This window comes from Entelurus aequoreus, linkage group LG22, assembly GCF_033978785.1.
Source record: "Entelurus aequoreus isolate RoL-2023_Sb linkage group LG22, RoL_Eaeq_v1.1, whole genome shotgun sequence".
NCBI classification, from domain to species: Eukaryota; Metazoa; Chordata; class Actinopteri; order Syngnathiformes; family Syngnathidae; genus Entelurus; species Entelurus aequoreus.
Genome location: NC_084752.1, coordinates 12,449,717 through 12,475,262, shown reverse-complemented (window position 1 = coordinate 12,475,262; position 25,546 = coordinate 12,449,717). Strand labels below are relative to the sequence as shown.

The following is a 25,546-nucleotide window of genomic DNA, read 5'->3' as shown; positions in this document are numbered from 1 at the left end:
ACATATATGTAATAAAAACTTGAGTTACAAAACAAAGCAGATAAATGGAGGGGAAGAAAGAGAAGCAAACTATATTAACCTTGTAGATTGTTATAGTAAAAATAAATTAAGCTTAATCAGTGTGCCGTGTTTTACTTAGTATACGAAAATAACTATATATAGACCAGTTATAAATGGAAGGTATCAATCAATCAAAACTATCACTATACTCTATATTATAGTATAGGTAACACAGTGCTTTACAACCGTTTCAAAGGAGAGAAAGAAAACACACACCACCATTGACAATAACAAAACATGTCATGGCACTGAGGAGTGAGCAAAACACCACCTTGGAAGCAGTTGCACTGGAGAATACCTAAAATGAACTCAATCTACAAAATAAATAAATTATAAAGCTTTGCACCCCTAAATAAATCCGGTGCATCTCAGTCAATTAAAATAATTGTGCAAAAATGTATTGGTTGTAAAGAGTTCAGTTCAGACAATTAAAGCAGTTATAGGCTCAAAGTTTTTGCCGAAATTTGTGTAATAAGAGCAGGAACTAGTAGGTTTGACATTTGTTAAAATGTTTGGATACTAAATTTGGAGTTTTCATTAGCTGTGAAGCAGAGATGTCCGATAATATCGAACTGCCGATATTATCGGCCGATAAATGCTTTAAAATGTAATATCGTAAATTATCGATATCTGTTTCAAAATTATCGGTATCTGTTTTCAAAAAGTAAAATTTATGACTTTTTAAATCGCCGCTGTGTACACGGACGTAGGGAGAAGTAGAGAGCGCCAATTAACCTTAAAGGCGCTGCCTTTACGTGCCGGCCCAGTCACATAATATCTACGGCTTTTCACATACACAAGTGAATGCAAAGCATACTTGGTCAACAGCCATACAGGTCACACTGAGGGTGACCGTATAAACATCTTTAACACTGTTACAAATACCGTATTTTTCGGAGTATAAGTCGCACCGGCCGAAAATGCATAATAAAGAAGGAAAAAAACATATATAAGTCGCACTGGAGTATAAGTCGCATTTTTTAGGGACATTTATTTGATAAAACCCAACACCAAGAATAGACATTAGAAAGGCAATTTAAAATAAATAAAGAATAGTGAACAACAGGCTGAATAAGTGTACGTTTGACACATAAATAACCAACTGAGAATGTGCCTGGTATGTTAACGTAACATATTATGGTAAGAGTCATTCAAATAACTATAACATATAGAACATGCTATACGTTTACCAAACAATCTGTCACTCCTAATCGCTAAATCCAATGAAATCTTATACGTCTCGTCTCTTACGTGAATGAGCTAAATAATATTATTTGATATTTTACGGCAATGTGTTAATAATTTCACACATAAGTCGCTCCTGAGTATAAGTCGCACCCCCGGCCAAACTATGAAAAAAACTGCGACTTATAGTCCGATAAATACGGTTTGCGCCACACTGTGAACTCACACCAAACAAGAATGACAAACACATTTCGGGAGAACATCCGCACCGTAACACAACATAAACACTACAGAACAAATACCCAGAACCCCTTGCAGCACTAACTCTTCCGGGACACTACAATATACACCCCCAATGTGTGATTCCTTATTCTCAGGACTATTTGTAATTGTTTTCAATCACTGCATGCTTCAAGTAATGTAATGTACCAGGGCGGGGTATAATGGCAGATCAACTCTTAAAGCTGAATTTATAGGTTTTTACACAATAAGTGACCCAGAATACACAGACAACTATAAAATTTTAAACATTAGGGACTATATGACCAGTATTTTTTTTTTTTTGGTAGTCATATTGTTGACGCAAATGTTTGCACTTTTTTGATGATATGCCTTCTCATTTGCTAATGCTTTTATGTTTTTTTATGTTTTTCTCTTTTTTAGCGGTTGATGCTAACCAGAACATTTTGGCAAAGGTAAAGTTTACAATTGTGCGTGAATGTACACAAATGAATATTTTTCACCTTTTCTTAATGCATTTGACAATATCTTCATTTGCGCAAGCAACCCTTGTTTGTTTGACGATTCTCACAAAATGCCTAATAATGCATAAACGTCCAAATAACTTGGATTCTTTCTCTTGGAATCTGCGGCTATTTAGAAATGGCTCCAAGAGACTTTGTCAATACAATGAGTGCTGTCAAACTGATTATTTTATGCTCCCAAAGATACACTACTTGCTCTAGTCAATCATTATCACTAAACAAAAGTTAATAGTTGGTCTTGTCATGTAAAATATATTCTGGAACCTTCAGTGCTTCTTATAAGATTAAGAATGATCGTATGTGCAGTATATATTTAACCTTATATGTTCTAAGATTGCAACGTATAATTTGATTATAAAAATGCTATGAATTATATTGTTGCTTTGATTAGTCTGTTTAATGAGTGCAACTAATAAAAATGTATTTATAGAATGCCCGGAACTTTAACTGCACGACATTACCGCATGACCGCTGCAATAGAGTGCACATGAGAGTGGTGGTGTGTGGGTGTCGGCAAGCAGCGCTGCAAAGTTTTTTTCCCAATTTTTCTTAATGCACACATGTTAAAAGGTCAATTTCAATTTAGACAATGTGCATTTATTAGAAAATAAGAATGATGGTTATGGCAAGCAGATACATTGTTGTTTATTTTAATTTTTTTGACTAAAATACGCATTTTTGCAATCAAGTGTTTTCTTGATTAATCAATAGATTATTCAATTGCTAAAATAATTAATAGTTGCAGCCATAATATGTTCTAGTATAACCCTGATGCTGCGTAATTGAAGAAATTTTAAATAAATTAAATCACTCCATCCTGGAAAAAGTACAATTTAGATCAATCCTTAAGGGCCAAAAATGGATTCAAGATGCTCATAACACATGTATGTAAACTGCTGACCAGAACTATTGTGTTGTTGGTTGTGTGCTCCTGATATTTTAGTTCAGAAAACAGGAAAATTAAGGATCTGAGAGCCACTGTGATATTTTTCACTTGTATTCATTTAGCTTTTTATTACCCACACTGAAAACACTCCAATGTATGTCTCGATATGCTAACCTGGTAATTACTTTTCAATCATTATGGTTAGTGATATCTTGTTCAAGCATTCAATATTTCAACTTTTTGTAATTTAAATGTTGCTTCCACCTGTCTTTATTATGTATAGTTTCATTTATAGAATATTTCTGGTGGCCAATTAAAATCTAGCTGCAGGTCGCAAATGATGCACTTTGGAACCCTTACTTTAGTCAATGAAAAACAACATTGCATCACTTGGGGAGCCTTAAATGTCCTCTGTACAACCCTGTTGTGTGATCTCCTTGACACTTAGTTTTTAGGGCAAGCTATTTTTTTCCAGCTACGACAATTTTTAATTGGAAATATGGAAATAACACTCTTTGTAAAATGTTTAAAGCATGTTTTCCCAACCCATTCTCCCCACTGTTAATTAACTGTTTAGTGAGGATAGTGGTTAAATTAACAGACTAACGTTTAGTATGTCTGTTTTGTTATTACTTTTAACAGCTGTGTAATTTACACTGATTCCACTTAATGTCATCTACAGAAGGGCTTAGTGCTTATCACAGGACTTCCTGGTTGTGACTGCTCAGAAAGTGACATCATCGAGCTCATTCAGCCATTCGGACATCCAACTGACATTATCTTGGCATCGTCAGTCAGAAAGGTTAGTGTCGCTTATGTTTGAGAAATTAGACATTCTAGGACAGTAATGCAAACAGCTGATTAAATGGGTCAGCCTTGACCTTGTTGAATAGTAAACACTTAAATTCAATTGTATTTAATACAATTAATGATATCTTGAGCTTTTATTGCTTGACAGCGGACTGGGTGGCTGCATTTGAACCTGCGACACAATGCTTGAATCATTAACTGTACACATGATGCAATATATGCAAAAATCCGAAAATTATTCACAGCACTTCACTTTTTCACTTAATGTTTTTGCCTCTTTTTTTTTTTCCCAAATGGAATACATTCATTTTTGTCCTCACAATTCTACAGACAGTACTCCATAATGACAATTAGGTTTTAGCAAATGTATTAAAACTAAAAAAAATCACATATACAAGTATGCACAGCCTTTGCTCGATACTTTGTTGATGCACCTTTGGTAGAAATTACAGCCTCAAGTCCTTGAGTACGATGCCACAAGTATGGCACACCTATCTTTGGGCAGTTTGTCCCATTCCTCTTTGCAGCACCTCTCAGGCTCCATCAGATTGAATGGGACGTGTTAGTTTTCATCCAGGATGTCTCTGTACGTTTCTGCTTTCATTTTAGTCTAGTCAGGGAGGCGACCAAGAACCCGATGGTCACTCTGTCAGTTACACCATTCCTCTGTGGAGAGCAGAGAACCTTACTTTACTTTTCTTTTAGCGATGTAGACGACGTCCAGGAAACCCACAGTGCGTCTACTTGGCCACATTTGGACAAATGTATGCGTCTGGATAAAACATTGCCCAAAACATTCATTTGAGTTGTTTACCATGTAAGCCCAACTCAAAACTGCTCTCCACATGGAAGATGTGGAATACACATTTAAGAACACACATGATTGTGGCAGACATGTGATGACTTTTGCTACAGTATAGCCTGTCTAAATGGTACATTTCATTTTCATTGTTTTAGAACAAGACAGTAGCTGACATTTTGTTCATTATTTGTAGTCTTTATATGTTGACATTAAATAGTTGAATCATTTTGAAACAAACAAAATGACTGCAAGATATTTGTTATTTCATGGTGTAAATCCCAAATTGCTATTTAGATAAAGGAAGTTAGCTAATTGAATAAACATTGCTCCAAATGCAAAAATCATAAAGAGTACAAACAGAAGTGGAGAGGGAGTGCCTCCCTTGTCCCCCCACCAAGTCACCACCCTGGACTTGGCTGGGGACCTGTGGCCCCCAGACCTACAGCTTATTTTTAGTCTTTTTCATTAAATTCAAATTACATGCCTGTAATTAACACATGGTTTCATATAATTTGACAGGGTTGTAAAATTGTATGTAGGTTGGATCTAATTATTGAATAAGATTAAAATCAAGAGTAAGCCTACTAATTCAGTGTTAATATTTGAGTGGGCCCGGGCCCCTCTGTAGTGGGAAAGTTGGGCCCCGAGGTCAAAAAGGTTAAGAACCCCTGACCTAAATGTCTTAAAATGGAACTGCACTTTTTTGGAATTCATCGTTCACAATCATTATGAAAGACATGAAGACGGATATATTTTTGTTTTTAATGCATTTTAAATATTAAATAAACGTAAATTAAAGTCTGCATTCAGTGGAGCCAATTGGAAGTCCTTTATTCCGCCCATAAAAAATCCAATAAGTAAGCATTCAAAAAGCACCAACAATACTCCATTTAAATTTCATGACTTGAATATTAACCAAGTATTAGTGATATTGTTATTATAAGCTCTAACGCAGACAAACTATTTATAACGGCGACGTGATCACTACCGTGTGTCCCCATGTTTACATCATCGAGTGGTCTTATTTCCTCGCTTCCCTTTATTTTATTGTAGATCATATAAATCATGCCTCTCACCTGGAATGTAGATGGCTGAGTACGTACTCCGACATGTTGGTACACTTTGGGCAGCCATTTGGGCCCAAAAATTGCGAGAACAACACGAAAAGACGCTTGGTCCCCCCACCCCGTTTCTTTGCGAGGATTATGAGACATTCTTCATCTAAATGGGAATATATGAACATCTGAGCAGTTGGCATTCTTATGACAGCAGACCTTATACAGTAAAAAAACAGTGCAGTTCCTCTTTAATGAAATTTTCTTTGTGTAGTACTTGCATTAAGTGTTAGGTGAAGCATACTAATGTGCCCTTTCATGCCAGGTTCTCGTGTCTCTGCCAGATGTGGCAACTGCTCAAGAGGTGGTGAAAGTTCACTCTTCAACTCCTGCAAAAATGAAGGATTGTGAACTCAAGATGGTGAATATCAAGCAGCATATTGGCATCGACACACCGGTAAGGCTTTCGTCATTCTTCTTCGAAACTATATTCTCCCTTGTCCTCTCAGTACTTTGCTAATTAAGTCAGTTTGATATAGTTTACATGATGTTGGGAGAGTTTTGAGAAAATTCTCTGTGTGTAAGAATTGGATTTTACTTCGAAAGGGAACATATTTTTATATATTTTAAAGCTTCTTACAAAAAGTATAAAGACACCCTGTAAGAGGCGGTGAAATAGGTGTAGCAATTTATTAACCTTGGCCACTACTATATAATGGATACTTCTAAAATGCATATCATAGTTGACAGCACAGCTGTGGATACAAGTCACTGTTTTAGAAATATTTTAAAATCCAAAAATTGCTTGCAGTGTAAAGTCAAAGCTTGAGAGTCAAGAGCTCAATAGGACCCACACTCAATGTATGGTTGGGGTTTAATTTATTTTAACAGAAGTACAATAAGGAACACATTATGGTTCCACCTGCTCAATTCAGCATGCCTTAAAAGGAGCAGGAAGAAGCAGTTTATATAATCCTACCCCTTCTCCATGTCTGAGCAATTACTAATAGTCAGATCACTTCCTGTGTTTATCATGTTCACATTTACATACAACTGACATGTTGTTAAAGAAAAAGAATATATAATAAATTAAGAGCTTATTAAATAATGAAATAAGTAAAAATGTGAACACTAACAGACATTATACAATACAATAATTAATAGAGGGTATGTAATTCTAAAAATGAGCGAATTAAGAAATGAATGACTCTTTGGTAATCAGCATTCTATTTCCACCTTGTTCCTAGCAAAAGCCATGTTTTTTTTGTTCTAAACTGTTTAAAATAATATTAAGACATTGCTTGGGTTCTTTACACAATTTGTTTACGTAATTCAGTCGTTTTAGTCCTATTACAGACATTAAAGTCACTCAAATTCAAATTAAACAAAAAAAATCTCAACTGAGAAAGATTGACGTCAGGACAGTAAAAAGAGATGCTATGCAATAAAACAAAATGTTTAAAACACAGGACATGTACCAGAACTCATTGGTCGAGATATGTAACATTTTACTATGTCCATTTACTTGACCCAGGTCCCTCGGTGCTCGATTGAGAGACAACAGAGTGCCTTATTTGCGGCTTAATAGAAAGACAGAGTTAACTAATCGCAATATATACAGTTACCAGATCTCTGTGAAGACTAATACTTAAGCTCCATTGTAATTGTAGATTTTCTGTTTTAATGCTATGCTATTTTACCGATGTTTTATGCATAGGTGGCTCTCTACAATCTACTGATGGAGTCACTGGACCCATTGGTGAGTATTTTCACCACCATTTTGCAATAGTATTTACACTTTATCCAATGTACAATACATTAACTATAAACTCTATAGTGCCTGTTTGGCAAAATTAAAATGATTGTCTTTGTACAATATAGCCTGGTGTCATTCAAAATTAAGACTGAAATGCTTACCAATGAACACCTCCATTTTTATCAAATGTTGTCATTTAATATTTGTTGTTTTTGGAGGTTTTTCCCCCCTGTACTGTGAACATGCTAATTTTGGTGCTTTGCATTGATGAGAGAAAGTGATCGTGTGAAAGTGGGCTGGGATATGCTGTGTGATTGATAAAAGGAAGATTGCATGTGCAAATATACGTTCTCAAGTCAGGAAATTTTACACTCACTTTTGCTTACCGGGAGCCTAATCTCTTTGTGGAATTTTGACAAAAAGTTTTCGAATGTCAGAAACCCCAAATTTGCATACGTACGAAAAGATACAAACTTCTAAAAGTTAGGGCACACTCATCTTCTCAAAATTTAGAGTAGATGTACGTAACTCCCCCTCATTGTCCCGCCCTTTCCGTGCCTCGACATCACCATACAAGGTAAATACAAAGTGACTCATGAATGTGGCATTTCACAGCAACAGAGGTGGAAATACTGTTTGGAGAGATGGAGTCATGGTGGGCTGCATAGAACTGTTCACAATTTCATTTTTAGCGTGCATGTTTTTAAAAATATGTATCTAATAGATGCAACATTTTAGATTAGAATAGGTGAAATAAAGAACTGTCTAATTTCAAGGTGGTGCAAATGGCTGTCTTTAAAGTCAATACATCGATTAAGTTATGCCACAGACGGATATTTCCCAAACGTTTAAGAAACTTTTAACATTACGCTGACATTAACATTAACGCCAAGGAAATATACAACAAAACAAACACTAATAAGAGTAACTTTACGCACAAGGCCCTGACACCTTCCACACTAAAGGCTGTGGTATTGATGACATACTGCGACAAAAAGTTACCTTTTTTGATCAATTGTTTAAAGTGGAGCTAAATTGTGTCAGCAGCATATCTTGCTAACTTAAAACCATAACTATTAATTGATAACTTGATAATTTGTATAATTGATTATCAAATAAAGTGGTACCTTGGAATACAAGTTCTTCAGCTTACAAGGTTTTCGGGATATGAGCTGTCTCATGGCTGATTGTCATGCCTTAAGTTGCGAGCAAAAATGTGGATCAACTGCACCGCACGTTGGCGTTGTGAATGCCACAGAGAACCACATAAGATCTGACCAAATCATTTGGCCTCTCTAGCATTAGCTCATATATTGCAAACACGGATTAAATAGATTTCACTTAAATTCAGTGGTTTCAATTTGGGATTTTGGAGGTACGGGCTGCGTCACAAAATCAATTAAACTCGTATCCTGAGGTACAGTACCATTGCACGTAAAAAATATTCTCATGATAAAATTAAATGATCAAATATCCAAATGCTGCATTGTTTCTTTTTATCAGATTGCTAATACACTTGTGGGTAATGTTGTTTACTTTCTGCTACCATCAATCTATTTACACTCAACTCATGTGTTGAAGATCATGTACAATATAGGCTATTATAGTTACCGGTAATTGACAAAATGTTTTTTTCCTACACCAACTGATTGATTAGACATCTATAAAATAAAAAATAAAACAATACTGTAACCAAACAAACAGCCTACTCAGTGGCCTAGTGGTTAGAGTGTCCGCCCTGAGATCGGTAGGTTGTGAGTTCAAACCCTGGCCGAGTCATACCAAAGACTATAAAAATGGGACCCATTACCTCCCTGCTTGGCACTCAGCATCAAAGGTTGGAATTGGGGGTTAAATCACCAAAAATTATACCCGGGCGCAGCCACCGCTGCTGCCCACTGCTCCCCTCACCTCCCAGGGGGTGATCAAGGGTGATGGGTCAAATGCAGAGAATAATTTCGCCACACCTAGTGTGTGTGTGACAATCATTGGTCCTTTGGTACTTTGCTTTGCATACGCAAGCTTTATTGATGAGGCCCCAGGACTGTAATGGTTGCCTCTAGTGGTGCACTGTTCTCGCAGTAATATACATTGCAACTTGACTATGATCTCTCCCACATTGTTAGTGTTTGTGACACACAAAAAAAACCTTCTTAGAATTTGTTTTTTTTTCTCAACACTGTAGCATTTGCATAGATTGCCAGTAGGGCTGCAGAACCCTAATGAAAAAATGTAAACCACAAGTTTCTCGCTTAGAATTAAGAATGCAAATCTTGTACACACTGATGTTTTTTTTAAAAGTCACACAGTTTTTTATTATGGCAGCACGGTGTCACAGGGGTTAATGCGTGTGCATCACAATACAAAGGTCCTGGATTCGATCCCCTGGGTCTTTCTGTGTGGAGTTTGCATGTTCTCCACGTGACTGTGTGGGTTCTCTCCGGGTCCTCTGGCTTCTTCCCACCTTCAAAGACATGCACCTGGGGATAGGTAGATTGGCAACACTAAATTGACCCTAGTGTGTGAATGTGAGTGTGAATGTCGTCTGTCTATCTGTGTTGGCCCTGTGATGAGATGGCAACAAAGTATTCAGACCCTTTTAAATCTTTTACTCCGTTTCATTGCAGCCATTTGCTAAATCAAAAATTGTAATTTTATTTATCATTAATGTACACCCAGCACTCCATCTTGACTAAAAAAAAAGAAATGTAGAAATGTTTACAAATTTTTATTAAAAAAGAAAAACTGAAATATCACATGGTTATAAGCAGAACCTTTGCTGTGACACTCATATTTAACTCACATGCTGTCAATTTCTTTTGATCTTACTTAAGATGGTTCTGCTCCTTCATTGGAGTACAGCTGTGTTTGATTGGACTGATTGGACTTGATTAGGAAAGACACACACCTGTCTGTATAATACCTTACAGTGCATATCATAGCAAATGATAATCATGGAACTGCCCAAGGAGCTCAGAGACAGATTTGTGGTAAGGCACCGATCTGGCCAAGGTTACATAATAATTTCTGCAGCACTCAAGGTTCCTAATAGCACCGTGGCCTCCATAATCCTTGAATGGAAGAAGTTTTCCTAGACCTCGCCGTACAGCCAAACTGACCAATTGTGGGAAAAGAGCCTTAGTGATAGAGGTAAAGAAGAACCCAAAGATCACTGTGACTGAGCTCCAGAGATGCAGTAGGTAGAGAGGAGAAAGTTCCACAAAGTCTACTATCACTGCAGCCCTCCACCAATCGGGGCTTTATGGCGAGATGGCCCGACGGAAGCCTCTCCTCAGCGCAAGACATATGAAACCCCGCACTGAGTTTGCCAAAAACACAAAAGGACTCCCAGACTATGAGAAATATGATTCTTTGGTCTGATGAGACCATGATTGAACTTTTTGGCATTAATTCTAAGCGGTATGTGTGGAGAATACCAGGCACTGCTCATCACCTACCCAATTACAATCCCAACAATGAAACATGGTGGTGGCACCGTCATGCTATGGTGGGGTTTTTTAGCTGCAGAGACAGGACGACTGGTTGCAATTGAAGGAAATATGAACGAGGCCAAGTACAGAGATATCCTGGAAGAAAACCTCTTCCAAACCGCTCAGGACCTTCGACTGGGCCGAAGGTTCCCCCTCCAACAAGCACACAGCTAAAATAACAAAGGAGTGGCTTCGGAACAAATATGTTACCATTCTTGACTGGTCCAGCCTGAAAGTGGCGGTCCACAAACATTCACCATCTAACCTGACAGAACTGGAGAGGATCTGCAAGGTAGAATGGCAGAGGATCCCCAAACCTTGGTGTGAAAAACTTGTTGCATCATTCCCAAGAAGACTCATGACTGTATGAGCTCAAAAGGGTGCTTCTACTCAATACTGAGAAAAGGGTCTGAATACTTATGACCTTATATTTCAGTTTTACGTTAATACATTTGCAAAAAGTTCCAAATTTCAGCTTTTTTTCTGCCAAGATGGGGTGCTGAGAAATAAAAATGATTTTTTTTTATTTTTTATTTTAGCAAATAGCTGCAATGAAAGAGTGACAAATTTAAAGGGGTCTGAATCATTTCCATACCCACTGTATGTTGGGTTACAATATTTCAGGTTATTAGTGCTGGAAATTTAAAGTGTGAAAATAGAAACTTTGTTTTGCCTCAAACAGGAGAGTTCAGTTCCAGTTGGCTGGAACAGTCTCTTGGTGATCAGTAATGTTCCTAACACATCGACAAGCTCCTCAGATGTAAAGCAACTGGTTGAGCGTTTTGGCACAGTTGTCAAAAGTCTGGAACTCAAGAATATGGTAAGAAAGGCACACATCCAAATATCTGTTCTTGTCACTGTGTTGTCATCATCTCAGTCATGAATATGGCAAGTACTGCACATGCTGTGAACATTTTTATTTTTGTATTATCTCCACTTAGGTTATTTGCGAAATGACAACTGCACCTATGGCGTTGTCTGTCTACAAACGTTTCCAGAGATTCCCATGCGTTATCCAGAGCAACCATCTGTTATTTTCGCGCAAGCCGGACCCCAAAGCTAGCACACGGACTCAAATCTGTTCTCCAAACCTGCATTCACCTAAGGTATGCACTATTTGTTGACACTCAAAGTGTTGGTGTCGTCTACAAAATGTGGTGTGAAGTTCTCATGTTAAAAATAAGCAACATTAAAGTAAAGCCTTAAAACATTTGTCTAAAGTGCCACAAGAAAGTATCTTTCAGTCTGCAGATTTTTTTAATTGACCTTCAACATATTCCAAAAACAAAATACATTCCTTTATTGATGAGATCAGTTATGGATATTACACCAATTTTTCTTTGTCACAGAGAACACCAAGCTGAGATGTGTCTGTTTTATTCAGATAGCTTAGCACATATTGACCTGCTTTGGCCTGGTTTTAGCATCTTTAATGTATAAAAGTGACACCCCTCGTCCTTCATTTTTTCTGTATGCAGCCCTTGGTGGAAAAAGTTTGAACACCCCTGCCCTAAAACAATTAAATGCACACCTGTAGTTCTTTAAAGCAGAAAGTAACTATGTGTAAATGACACTTACATTTTACTGATGTTAAGTGCAACTTCAGTAAATTGTTACTAAAGTTTTATGAAAAATGTTTTTCATCAAAGTGCATGAATGTATTAAGGACATGTTTGCTTTGACACTGTGAACATGTTTACTATTGTAGGATATTCTTGAACGTGATGACTGCAAATCAGGTGCAAACAACCAAGAGGCAAAAGGAAATGAAGAAAACTATTCTCTGAAAAAGAATAAACAAGGGCCAGAGATGTTAAACAGCCCTGAGAAGGTGGTCAGTGAAGATGAAGAGATGGCAAAGAATGGAAGCAAAATTGTCACAAATACAGACCAAGTGCCTTATTCTGCATATGAGGCAGACAGACTGTCAAAGACCAACAAGGTAAACATACCAGCTATTCAAGCAGACATGAAGACCAACAAGGAATTGTCAGTTGAAGCAGACATGAAGACGAACAAGAAAATGTCAGCTCTTGAAACAGACAAGGAGATCCCCACTATTGAAACATACATGAAGACCGTCAAGGAGATGTCTATTGAAACAGACATGAAGACGGACAAGGACATATCCGCTATTAAAACAGACACAAAGACGGAAATGGACACGTCCGCTATTGAAACAGACATGAAGACGGACAAGGACATGTCCGCTATTGAAACAGACATGAAGACGGACAAGGACATGTCCGCTATTGAAACAGACACGAGGACGGACAAGGACATGTCCGCTATTGAAACAGACACAAAGACGGAAATGGACACGTCCGCTATTGAAACAGACATGAAGATGGACAAGGACATGTCCGCTATTGAAACAGACACGAGGACGGACAAGGACATGTCCGTTATTGAAACAGACACGAAGACAGACAAGGAGATGTCCGCTATTGAAACAGACACGAAGACAGACAAGGAGATGTCCGCTATTGAAACAGACACGAAGACAGACAAGGAGATGTCCGCTATTGAAGCAGACACGAAGACAGACAAGGAGATGTCCGCTATTAAAACAGACACAAAGACGGAAATGGACACGTCCGCTATTGAAACAGACACAAGGACGGACAAGGACATGTCCGCTATTGAAACAGACACGAGGACGGACAAGGACATGTCCGCTATTGAAACAGACATAAGGATGGACAAAGACATGTCCACTATTAAAACAGACACAAAGACAGACAAGGAGATGTCCGCTATTGAAGCAGACATGAAGACAGACAATGAGATGTCCGCTATTGAAACATACACGAAGACAGACAAGGAGATGTCCGCTATTAAAACAGACACAAAGACAGACAAGGAGATGTCCGCTACTGAAACAGACACGAAGACCGACAAAGATATGTCTGCTATCAAAATAGACTTGAAGACGGACAAGGAAATGTTCGTTATTGATACACACAGGCCCACTATTGAAACAGACATAAAGACTGAGAAGAAGATGTCTGATGTTGAAACAGACATGAACACTGACAAGAAGATGTCTGATATTGAAACAGACATGAAGACAGACACGGAGATGACCGTTATTGATACTAATATGTCCACTATTGAAACCGACATGAAGGCGGACAAAACGGTGACAACTATTAAAACGGTCATGCAGACAACCATAAATGAAACTAAGCTCGGAGAAGAGATATCTACAGATATGGCCATAGCAGAGTTAACCAAGGTAAAATATATAAATATTAGTGTCAGTGTCATGAACAATCACCGTATTAAAGAGTTTATGATCATGTGATCTTTTTCTCAAGGATGCTCAAAAGGCGAAAGACACCGGAAAAAGAACTGGCGGCCTTTCAAATAAAATGGCAATTTCTGCAGATGGAGATCAGACACATCTGGAGTCCGAGAGGGAAAAGGCGGATGATGAAACAAAAGAGACGAGGAGAAAAAGAGCAGTTGATGTAACAAACGAGTCAGTAAAGAGCCACATAGAGCCGGCTTTAAGGACACAAGACAGGGTGAGAATTGAAAGAGAGGCCAGAAGGGAGAAGGAAGCAAAAGAGAGAGAGAGACGAGAGAAGGAGAGGAGACTCTGGGAGAAGGAGCGCAGGGCCAAATGGGAGAACGAGCGGGAGGAAAGAATTATGAGACATAGGCGTGAAAGAGAAAGGAGGGATAGAAAGAGGGATCGTGATGATAGGTCCTTAGAACTTAGATCATCTTACAGGTCGGAGACACATAAGACCTCCTCCTTCGATAAGCCGGCAACTTCAAGAAAATCAGATGCTAAGCCACCTGAAATGGTGAGATAGTACACAAAGTATACATTCTTCTTTTCCTTATCCACACTGTAACAAAATATGTCCTGTCGTGCAATTAGGGTATGGATGGGGATTTTGATTCCTTTCCATTTAACATGAGTGAATTTGTGACCGTGGATGAAGTAGGGGATGTGATTGACTTCCCCAACTCTCCTCCTGCTGCTGCTCCAGAGGATACGACAAAACAAGAGCAACAGGATTCCCCGACATGTGTCCCACAGAGCGCTCTTGAGGTAAAAACATTTTTATCACAGACTTATGGTAAAAAGAAGACTTGTTTAAGTTATCTTGTTTTCTGCTACAAGGACACACCTTTGGAAATCACAGAGGGAATGTTAATATGTCAGCCTGTGAAGTCTGATGACCCCTTAACGGAGTGTCAACATCAGCCCATTAAGTCCGATGAGCCCATAACTGATTGTCAGCATCAGTTTGGTGATTCCATATCAGGATGTGAAGATCCGCCTACATTCTCAGCTGAGACCAATTTATCATCGGATGTGATGGGCATGCTGAGCTGCGAAACTGCAGCCCCACCCACAGAAGCTCAACAAGAAATCTCTCCCTTTGACCCAAACCTTGTGCCAGCTTGTCAACCAGAAGAGTGTGAGACAGGTACAAATATAAATGTGTCAAGAGTAACCTTAACCCCTTAACGTTCTGTTCTAATCAATCGGTTCACAATCAATATTGTGTTGCTGCAAAGACATAAGGACAAGGAGGTGGTCGATAAACAATATATTTTATTGACTGCCATAACCACGCGAAAACATCAGCAACCAAACTAGCTGTTAAAACAAGCAGCACCCAGCCTGAGTCAGCTGGGTGCAAGGTCTACAATATTAATCTAATAGCGTGACAAAAACATTTTAAAAAAAATTGAGTACCAGTAGAGTGGAAAAACAAGTTGACTTTATTTGCTTAATTGTGTTTCATCGTATCCATTAAACCATATCCAATCGTATTTACGATCCGCAAAGTATGTAAAAACACTGTTCAATAATCACAAAATGCCACAATCCGCCATTTTGAATATTACGCCCTGAAGACCTTCGGCTATTTCCGGAGATTGACGTGCACTCTGACCACATTATCAGATCAGTCACACTGAAAATACGCAAACATTAGACAGGGATGTGCTGTCTATTATTCACAATCTTTATATAAGACATTAACACAAGTTTTTTTTTAATGCATTCTAAGTCGTAAATAAATACATAAAAAGTCCGCAAACAATGTAGTAAATTTCACCCACAAAAACCTTTAAATAACCATCCAAAACCTGCCAACAATACTCTTTATACATATCGTAACCTGAATATTAACCAATTATTAGCGATGTTATTATAAGGTAATGCAGAAAAAGTGTTTTTTAGTGGCACAATGATACAAACAGCGTAGCCCTCTGCTGCCTTTACTGTAAGCCGGCAGCGATGTCCTGCTGCTCCAGCATCATTGCGTCTTGACTCGTCAGAGTTATTCTAGATTATAAAACATGCCTCTCATCTGGATAACAGGAAGATTTAGCCTTGAATCTATAAATTGTGTGCATCTGTGACATTCAATTTATACCCAGAGATGGAGACAAACACACAACTGAAGACGGTGTCGGCATAAAGGGAGTAAAGTTGGGAATCTTTGGCAATCTCACTATTCGATTACAATGAGATTAAAAATCGATAATTGATGCAACTTTTATTTATGTATATAGATACAGTTTTACATTTCTTTTCGTTTCACTAAATAAGCGTTCATCACTTGCAACTTTTAAATACAAAGCATTTGTAATAGCAAATTCCAATCACAATTATTAAATGCATTTAAATGTTTGCAAAATTGGAACATAAGTGCCCTATGATAACTGGTCGGATCTCTCTGTGATCAGGCTCGCTGCAGTCAGCCAAGTTTTCAAACTGTCTGAATTACTTTATTTCCAGTAAATAAACCGATTATCGAATATTGACGTTTACTCGTCGATTTTATAATCGTCCATGTCCGAATTGCGATGCTTCTAAAAAGCCATTATTTTCCCCACTTGTAGCATGGAGACTTTTCCTTGTTAACCCTTCATGTGCATCATGATTAATTGTTCATCTAAACGGGAAGATATGCACGTTTTATCAGTCGTCATCGGAGTAAGAGCAGACATTTTTCAGTAAGCTATCGTTTTATTATGTTTGTAGTTTGTATTTCTTGTTTAGCACTTAGCAATACTGCTACATGATGCTTAGTGTTTTACTAAAGCTGGATTTTTTTTAGCAGAGCTTCTAAAACTTTGCGCTCATCCTCCTTATATTCAGCATCCAAAATATGATGCTCTGGATCATAATTTTGCTTAAAGCAATAGTTGTTGGTTCTCACAAAGTCTGCATGATTGGCATTTTTTTGTTGGGGAAGGGATGGCGTCGACGATACCTCTACGTCACGCGATCATGTGACTGGCTTCCTCATTATCTCTCAAAATGGCTCGGGAATCTCTGTGAGATTGATGCTATTTTGATTATATCTATTTATGAGCAAACTTAGGAAGTCTTTAGGTGTCATAAATAAGATATATATGATAATAGCTTCAATATAGAGGAAACTTGTTTTCCCCACTCCACTGGTACTTTAAGTACATCACACGTAAGTGCTGGTCTAGAAGTGGCAAACAAACCCTTTCCGGGGTTGCAGAGGCAGGTTAACTCGCTTTACCTCTCCTTACAATGTCTAACTTTTCTGCAAAAGTCAGCCTTAAAAATTTATTTTTTTAATTATGTCCAATTTATTTTTTATTTTTGGTATTACAGATTAAAGTTTCATTCACACTGCAGGGTATGTCCAATTATTTTTTTTTTTTTTTTTTGTCAAATCCGATCTTTTAAAAAAAAATTGCGACGTCTAATGTGAACGCAATCTGTCCTCCACGCAGACATGAAGTCCCCCGTGCTGCAGTATTTACAGAAGTAAACACGGCTTCAATTCTCTTAGGTCTCAGTCCTGACACACTTGTGTCAATTAAATGTTTTCATTTTCTGAACCAAATTATTGCGCATAGAAGATTAGGAAGGAATAGGGCAGGGGTGCCCATTACGTCGATCGCGAGGGTGTGCCAGTCGATCGCCAGCCTGGCATTAAAAAAAATAGTCCTAAAAATCAGCGATCATTAATCTTCACTTTTGCAGCATCCGAGGATCTTGTGAGATGATGATGGGTGCTGCGAGCTCAATATTAAGGAAAAAACGAGTGACGGGAAGGCGAGAAACTATTTTTATTTCAACAGACTCTCGCACCGCACCTGCTGTCAAAACCCTAAAGACCGACCGCACAATTCCTGTCTTCACGATAAAAGTGCTGCTCTATCCTGCCTGTGCTAACAAAATAAGAGTCTCAAAAAGCTAGCGTGAACAAGCTAGCAAGCTACATAGTTTGCCGTCAATGTATTTCTTGTAAAGTGTATGAAAACAAATGTGAAATTCGGACAAATAAGATGCCAAAAACCAACCACTTTCATGTGGTATAGGACAGAAAGGAGGACTTTTTTTTACCTACATAGTGTAAATTTGAAAATGTGGAAGTTGGCAGCGCTACTGGGAATCCTGTCTGATTCCAATCAATGCAAGTCCTCGGAATCAGGTAATACACCAACTTATATTCTTGTCTTCATGAAAGAAAGTAATCTATGTTATGGTTTGAGTTTATTGCAAACATGCATACAATTACAACATGATACATGTTAAACATGCTTGTATTTTTATTAAACACCTTTTACATGTTGACAAAAACATCTGTCATAAATAAATAAATATTAGTTATAAATATATATACATATAGATGTAAATTATATATATATATATATATATATATATACATATATATATATATATATATATGTATATATATATATGTATATATATATATATATATATATTTGAAGATGAGGTAAATCACCTCGACTTGGTCATTTGAGAAGTAGCTCGCCTGCTGAAAAAGTGTGGGCACCCCCAGAATAGGGCAAGACTCTCACAGTTTGCGGGATATTTCCTTCAATGTCTGCTCCGAAAAGTGTGTGGGAAGCTGGTGGAACATTGACACGAGTTCCTAAAACATATTATTTTCTGCTCATTTGTTGACTTTTTTTTTTTTAAATAGTCTACTTTGGCGTATAATTATGACTCATCACTTTTTGATGACATTTTGGTCGGATGAATGCGACCGGAGTGTTCAGACTGCAGTCACATCACATACGTATCTGATTTCTATTCACATACGAAAGAGGTTTGGGTCAGATTTGAAAAAGTCGGAATTGCACTGTTTACTTTGACATGAAAAAATCTGATACAGGTCACAAATGAGCAAAAACAATAGCAATTGACCTGCAGTGTGAACAAGGCCTAAATCTGGCAAGAATTCCTAACTCCGAAAGCCTTGGGCAGATTACATTGACATGCCAACACAGTCAATTCATATAATAATACTTAATATATCATTGTCAGTTTTGAAAAAAAGTTGGCAAATGCTCAAGCTATGGCCCCTTCATATTTTCTGGTCTATGATACACCAAAGTAGATATTTTAAAAGCACAGGTTTACAAAACTTAAGAAGAAAAGATAATAGATAGAAAATGTTCAACAACAACATTACATTTAAATTTTTAGGTGTTTAAATAAAAAATAATAGATTACGGAATGCTAAGGGGTTAAGATGTATTATTAACCGTTGTGCAAATGTTATAAAACCTATGCATTTAGTTCTTAAAGTTGAGCCTCTTCAAACATCTTTCTCAAAAAGTAAACTTGTCATTGATAATTCGTTATCAGATGGTCCCACTACAGAGATGGGTATGACTGCAGAAATTAAAGCTGCAGAAGGAAAGGAAGATAAAACGGCAACCCTGGATAGCAGCCCTGGAAAGGAGAGTGTGACCATGATGTTGAATAAAGAAGAGGAAAAGATGCAAAAAACAGAGGACAAAGAGACAAGCATTCCATCTCAGGAGCCAGGTAAGGTTTTTCATTTTACTGTGTATGGTTGCATTTAAAATTATTGTGTTTGAAGTATATTAACAAAAAATATCTAACTCTATACTTAGTCTTTAAAAAAAAATAGTAATATTATCAGGGGGTGTACAACCAGTCGATTCTTGGGATTTACCTTGTAGATCCTGAAAGTATTAGGACAAATGATTGCATTGACACATCAGTGCCCTCATATCCTGGAAACCAATAAACAGATCTGCCAATAGGCACATATTTTAAGCCTAGAACATGCTTGTAGGCTTTGCTGGTGTCCAGATACACTTTTTGTTGCAGTTTTTCGCAAAATAAAAGCGATATATTTCAAACATTTTGTTAAAGTGTATCTGCAACTTGTAGGTGTTTCCATTAAAGGGTGTTTTGCGTCATGAGCCGTAATTCTCGTAAAATCTAGTCATGCGAGACTCCATTTTGAGGAAGATATTGCTGCCACCGCTGGTGCAGACTCTGCCGAGATGTCAATAGAAGACAAAGGCAGCAAATTATCGAACCTTTTTATTAAATATTACAAATTACACGATGGCGTCACGTTCACACCCCAACACTGTTTTACCAAACATAATGAATAATCCTGATTCCAATATTGATAAAAAATAATCTTAATTATTATTTTGCCCATAATCGTGCAGCCCTATGTGTAAGACTAGACCTCATATATGAACACTATTCTTATCTATATTGAAAAAAAGTGCAGTTACGTCTTATGGCCATCGGGTGCCACCTTGCACAATTTTCACATAAATTGTATATATTTGTTATTTTGTTTCTGCCATATTACTTTGTTTATAATGCTTGTGTTGCTTTCATGTGCACATTAAATGTTCTACTTGAGCTACATTCATACATTTGAATGTGTTCTTTTTTAAATGAAACTTGGTTAAAAGATTTCCGTTAAAGTAAAGTTTATAGCAAATTTATATGTATCGCGATAATGATAACCGAAAAAAATTTTCTCACAATAACCATGATAAAATGTTCATATTGTGACATTGTAAGTATTGTGTGTATGTGCGTGTGTGTTAGAGGTGGGGGAAATAATACATTTTTAGATGCATCGCAATTGTCTATATAAAATGTAATTAGTTTATGTTTGTGTTGTAGTATTGTTAACTTAGTCATCATCACTAAGCAGTTACACAGCATAAAACATGCACACAGTGACTTCCTGTCGCTCCTTTTTCAAAATAAAGCAGGGCAGCTGGATTTTACCAAATCTACTGCATTTTAGTTAGTTTAGTTTTTTTACATTGTTAGCCACTGAAAGGAGACATTCAAACAAATGACCATAGCATCTGATAGTTGTACTGTAGAAAATATCATGAATACAGAATAATCTAATCACAACTATGCACAAATGGAGGAAAATGATATCAAATTAACTGCAGTGGGTTAAAAAATCCTTATCTACCATTCTCCTTTTTGTCTCTGGCCAAAGTTACTAGTAAATGTGTAAGCAATAGATAATTTTTCAACAACCAAAACTGAAACCAAAAATGTTATGTTGACGTCCAAACGAAAGTACACAAAAAATGTCTTCAGTGTTGCACTGGACAAGCTGCACTTGTCTTTGTCCGTTTATGTATTTCACTGGGGTCGTTGCTGCCGCTAGCCACAGACTTTGCTACAACGTAGTTCAGTGTTTCCCATAAACTGCCAAGATACCTGTGGCGGTGGGGGCGTGGCTATGGGCGTGGTTACCATGACATAATCGAGTAATTTGCATAATTTACTACAATGATTGGATTTTCTCTAAAAAGGCTAAAAAAAATGTATACTTACTAATTAATGATAACAGTTTTGTTTTAAACGTCCATCCATCCATTTTACAATAATTACAACACTTTATGTACATATTTATATACAGATTTGAACAATAAGTTATTCACTGAAATATATTTATTAATTGTGGTTCTTACAAAAAATATATCTTATAAAATATAAAAGCTAAAATGTCTCAAAGCTCTGCCCCTTTAATTAGTGCATACTAAATAATTTAACTTTTTTAACTACAACCATATTATTTACCAGCAACATAAAGTGAAACAGAGGCAGAGGTGTCCTGCCACAGTCAGTAACAAATAAACAGAAAACAGTAGTGGTGGTAGATAGACACAGAGCTTCATCAAACATCTGATCCACTGAACAAAGAGCTCCAAAAATCTTGAACTTTAGACTGCCATCAGTTTTACTCCCTACACTTAACCATGTGTTTCCTACTGCCTGCAGACTTTGCACCCTTTGTTATACACACATGTTGTGTTTCTAATATAAATACATTTCATAAAGTCAAATACAAATAAGGCAACAAGAGAAGTATCCTACACTTCTCTTTTGTAAAGTAAATCTGAACTGCCGATATGGGCATCTACATCAACTATATGATTTGCCTGAGAAGCTGGAGAGGACAAAAAATATATATATATATTTTTATTTGTGGCGGACATAATTCTTTCGTGGCGGGCCGCCACAAATAAATGAATGTGTGGGAAACCCTGTAGTTATCGAGGACTACATCATGAGGCACTTATTCTTCCTGTCCTTCGCTTAATGTGTTCCGTGTGCATGGACCCTAAACATATATGAAGTATTTATTCTGTCTTACACAGTAAAGCATGAGGTGTCTGAGAACCCAACAATCACAGAAAAGAAGAGTGATATAGAAACGCCAACAACTACAGACAACGCTCTCCATTTTGACCCCAGCAACCCAGTTGGTAAGACAAGCTGAACTGTTTCTTCATTGTTTTATTGTTGAAACGTCTGCATAGTTGAAGTTTTAATTTGTGAGGCAGTGAGCCTATCCCAGCTACACTCTAGACCAGTGTTTTTCAACCTTTTTTGAGCCAAGGCACTCTTTTTGCGTTGAAAAAATGCGGAGGCACACCACCAGCAGAAGTCATTAAAAAACTAAACTCAGTTGACAGTAAAAAGTCGTTGTCGCAATTGTTGGATATGACTTTAAAGCATAACCAACCATGCATCACTATAGCTCGTTTCAAAGTAGGTGTACTGTCACCACCTACGCCGTGACTTATTTTGAGTTTTAGCAATCAAGAATATTTCAGTTGATTTTATCCTTCTTTGTGGGGACATTGTTGATTGTCATGTCATGTTCAGATGTACATTGTGGACGTCGTCTTTGCTCCACAGTAAGTCTTTGCTGTCGTCCAGCATTCTGTTTTTGTTTACTTTGTAGCCAGTTCAGTTTTAGTTTCGTTCTGCGTAGCCTTCCCTAAGCTTCAATGCCTTTTCTTAGGGGCACTCACCTTTTTGTTTATTTTTGGTTTAAGCATTAGACACCTTTTTACCTGCGCACTGCCTCCCCGTTTCCGACATCTAGAAAGCAATTGGCTACCGGCTGCCACCTACTGATATGGAAGAGTATTACACGGTTACTCTGCCGAGCTCTAGACAGCACCGACACTCAACAACAACACATCATTTGCAGACTATAATTACTGGTTTGAAAAAAATATTTTTTAACCCAAATAGGTGAGATTAGATAATCTCCCACGGCACACCAGACTGTATCTCACGGCACACTAGTGTGCCGCGGCACAGTGGTTGAAAAACACTGCTCTAGACAAGTCGCCACCTCATCACAGGGCCAACACAGATAAACAGACAACATTCGCACTTACATTCGCACACTAGGGCCAAGTTCGTGTTGCCAATCAGCCTTTACCCAGGTGCATGTTTTTGGAGGTGGGAGGAAGCCGGACCAATTCCCGGCAAAAACAGGTGTTGACATGGGAACCAAATCACATGTAGTAAAAGCCAAAACAAAGTGCCATAATTCCCACTGCTCCCTCATGTTTTATTCTTGGTGGTTCACCCCTGTGTGTCTGTGTCTGTCAGGTATGGAATTCTTGATGCCAAAAACCGGCTTCTTCTGTAAGGTGTGTAACCGTTTCTTCAGCGGAAACAAGGACGCTCAAATCACTCACTGCAAAACCTTCAAGCATTTTGAGAACCTGCAGGTAGGCAACCTAAATTTTAGCTTTGTTTTACGGTTACTGTCTGAAGTTGACATACAGTGGGTATGGAAAGTATTTAGATCCCTTAAAATGTTTCACTTTTTGCAGCCATTTGCTAAAATCAAAAAAGTTAATTTTATTTTTCATTAAGTCTTGACAGAAACAAAACTGAAATTGAGAAATTAAATCGCAGTTTTTTTCGCCGGGGGTGCGACTTATACTCGGGAGCGACTTATGTGTGAAATTATTAACACATTACCGTAAAATATCAAATAAATGTATTTATCTCATTCACGTAAGAGACTAGACGTATAAGATTTCATTGGATTTAGCAATTAGGAGTGACAGATTGTTTGGTAAACGTATAGCATGTTCTATATGTTATAACTATAACTCTTACCATAATATGTTACGTTAACATACCAGGCACGTTCTCAGTTGGTTATTATGCGTCATATAACGTACACTTATTCAGCCTGTTGTTCACTATTCTTTATTTATTTTAAATTGCCTTTCAAATGTCTATTCTTGGTGTTGGGTTTTATCAAATAAATGTCCCCCAAAAATGCGACTTATACTCCAGTGCGACTTAAATGTTTTTTTCTTTCTTTATTATGCATTTTCGGCCGGTGCGACTTATACTCCGAAAAATACGGTAGTTATAAGTATTGAGACCTTTTGCTGTGACACTCACATGCTGTCCATTTCTTCTGATCCTCCTTGAGATGGTTCTGCTGTGTTTAATTAAACTGATTGGACTTGATTAGGAAAGGCACAAACCTGTCTATATAAGTGTAGACCACGATAGTTTTTTTTATATTGGTCTATCGATAATTTGTTGTATTTTTTACGAGCTACGGAAAATATGGACCAGGAGAAGAATATATTAAATGTTAACATTTTTATTTCCCATGTAACCTTTCTCTGAGTATAATCCCCTCAGCTATCAAGGCAGAAAGGAAAGGAAATGTCAACACAGCCAAACAAAATTGTAAAATCACAGTAAACACTTAATTACCTCTTTAACTTAAGGTGCAAAAATAAGGACTATGTAAGAAATGCTTAAAAAAAGCGTGAAAATCTGAAGATGGAATTTTTTGCAGGTTTACTGCCAGGAAGTTACGTATCTGTGTAACATTTAATTTGGTCTGTTATACTTTATTATTTAAAATATTATTGGACGGACCAAATTATTGTTTCAAAGTAGCACATTTGTTATATGTTGTAACTTATTTACACTAATTTTTACTTCCTCTTCTCACTGCGTGTATAGAATCAACAGTGAGACAGCAATATGCCGCAACCAAACGTGATAGATGATATTCTAACACGATTGACTGTTTTAGCTAACAAAGTAAAATATGTTAAAGAGGTTCATTTAGCCTACTAATGTGTATTTATAAATAGTTGATTTATATAGGCTAGTAAGGTAAAGTTTTGTACCTGACAAGTTTCGGCTATCTTGCTTCTGCATGATGACATCACACTAACATCACGTGACACCTCTGAGGAAGGCTGCAGAAGCAAGATAGCTGAAACTTGTCAGGTACAAAACTTTACCTTACTAGCCTATATAAATCAACTATTTATAAAAACAAAGTAAAATGTTTCATAAAATAAAACCATACGTAAGCACTTTGTACTTAAAGCAATCATTTTGTTACAAAATTATTATGGTTTGACTTTAAAAACCTGAGGTAAGGATTTATTGTTTTGATTTAAACAAAGGAAACTAGTGCAGATTAAGCATGTGATTCACTTAATATTGCCATATACCATGGTTAAAGACATTTTTTATTTACAGTAATTCAAGGGTCAGAGCTTTAAGAGACATTTTCAAGTTTTATTTAGATATTTTTGTAAAACCATAACTGATAAATAGTAATGGTGGATATTTGGGATCGCCTACATT

General features: G+C 37.2%; 1 protein-coding gene across 2 annotated transcripts in view; it reads left to right on the top strand.

Moving 5' to 3' along the window:
- The window catches only part of LOC133639849 (zinc finger protein 638-like), a 47,960-nt gene that overhangs the window by 21,375 nt on the left and 1,039 nt on the right, over positions 1-25,546 (top strand). For both annotated transcript variants that reach the window (XM_062033500.1, XM_062033501.1), the window contains exons 11-23: positions 1,909-1,940; positions 3,578-3,697; positions 5,888-6,019; positions 7,280-7,321; positions 11,492-11,629; positions 11,751-11,915; positions 12,518-14,047; positions 14,130-14,624; positions 14,702-14,875; positions 14,948-15,257; positions 19,442-19,624; positions 22,264-22,371; positions 23,516-23,637. In XM_062033500.1, the coding sequence (XP_061889484.1) occupies positions 1,909-1,940; positions 3,578-3,697; positions 5,888-6,019; positions 7,280-7,321; positions 11,492-11,629; positions 11,751-11,915; positions 12,518-14,047; positions 14,130-14,624; positions 14,702-14,875; positions 14,948-15,257; positions 19,442-19,624; positions 22,264-22,371; positions 23,516-23,637 (3,551 nt within the window). The remainder of the gene's footprint in view (positions 1-1,908; positions 1,941-3,577; positions 3,698-5,887; positions 6,020-7,279; positions 7,322-11,491; positions 11,630-11,750; positions 11,916-12,517; positions 14,048-14,129; positions 14,625-14,701; positions 14,876-14,947; positions 15,258-19,441; positions 19,625-22,263; positions 22,372-23,515; positions 23,638-25,546) is intronic.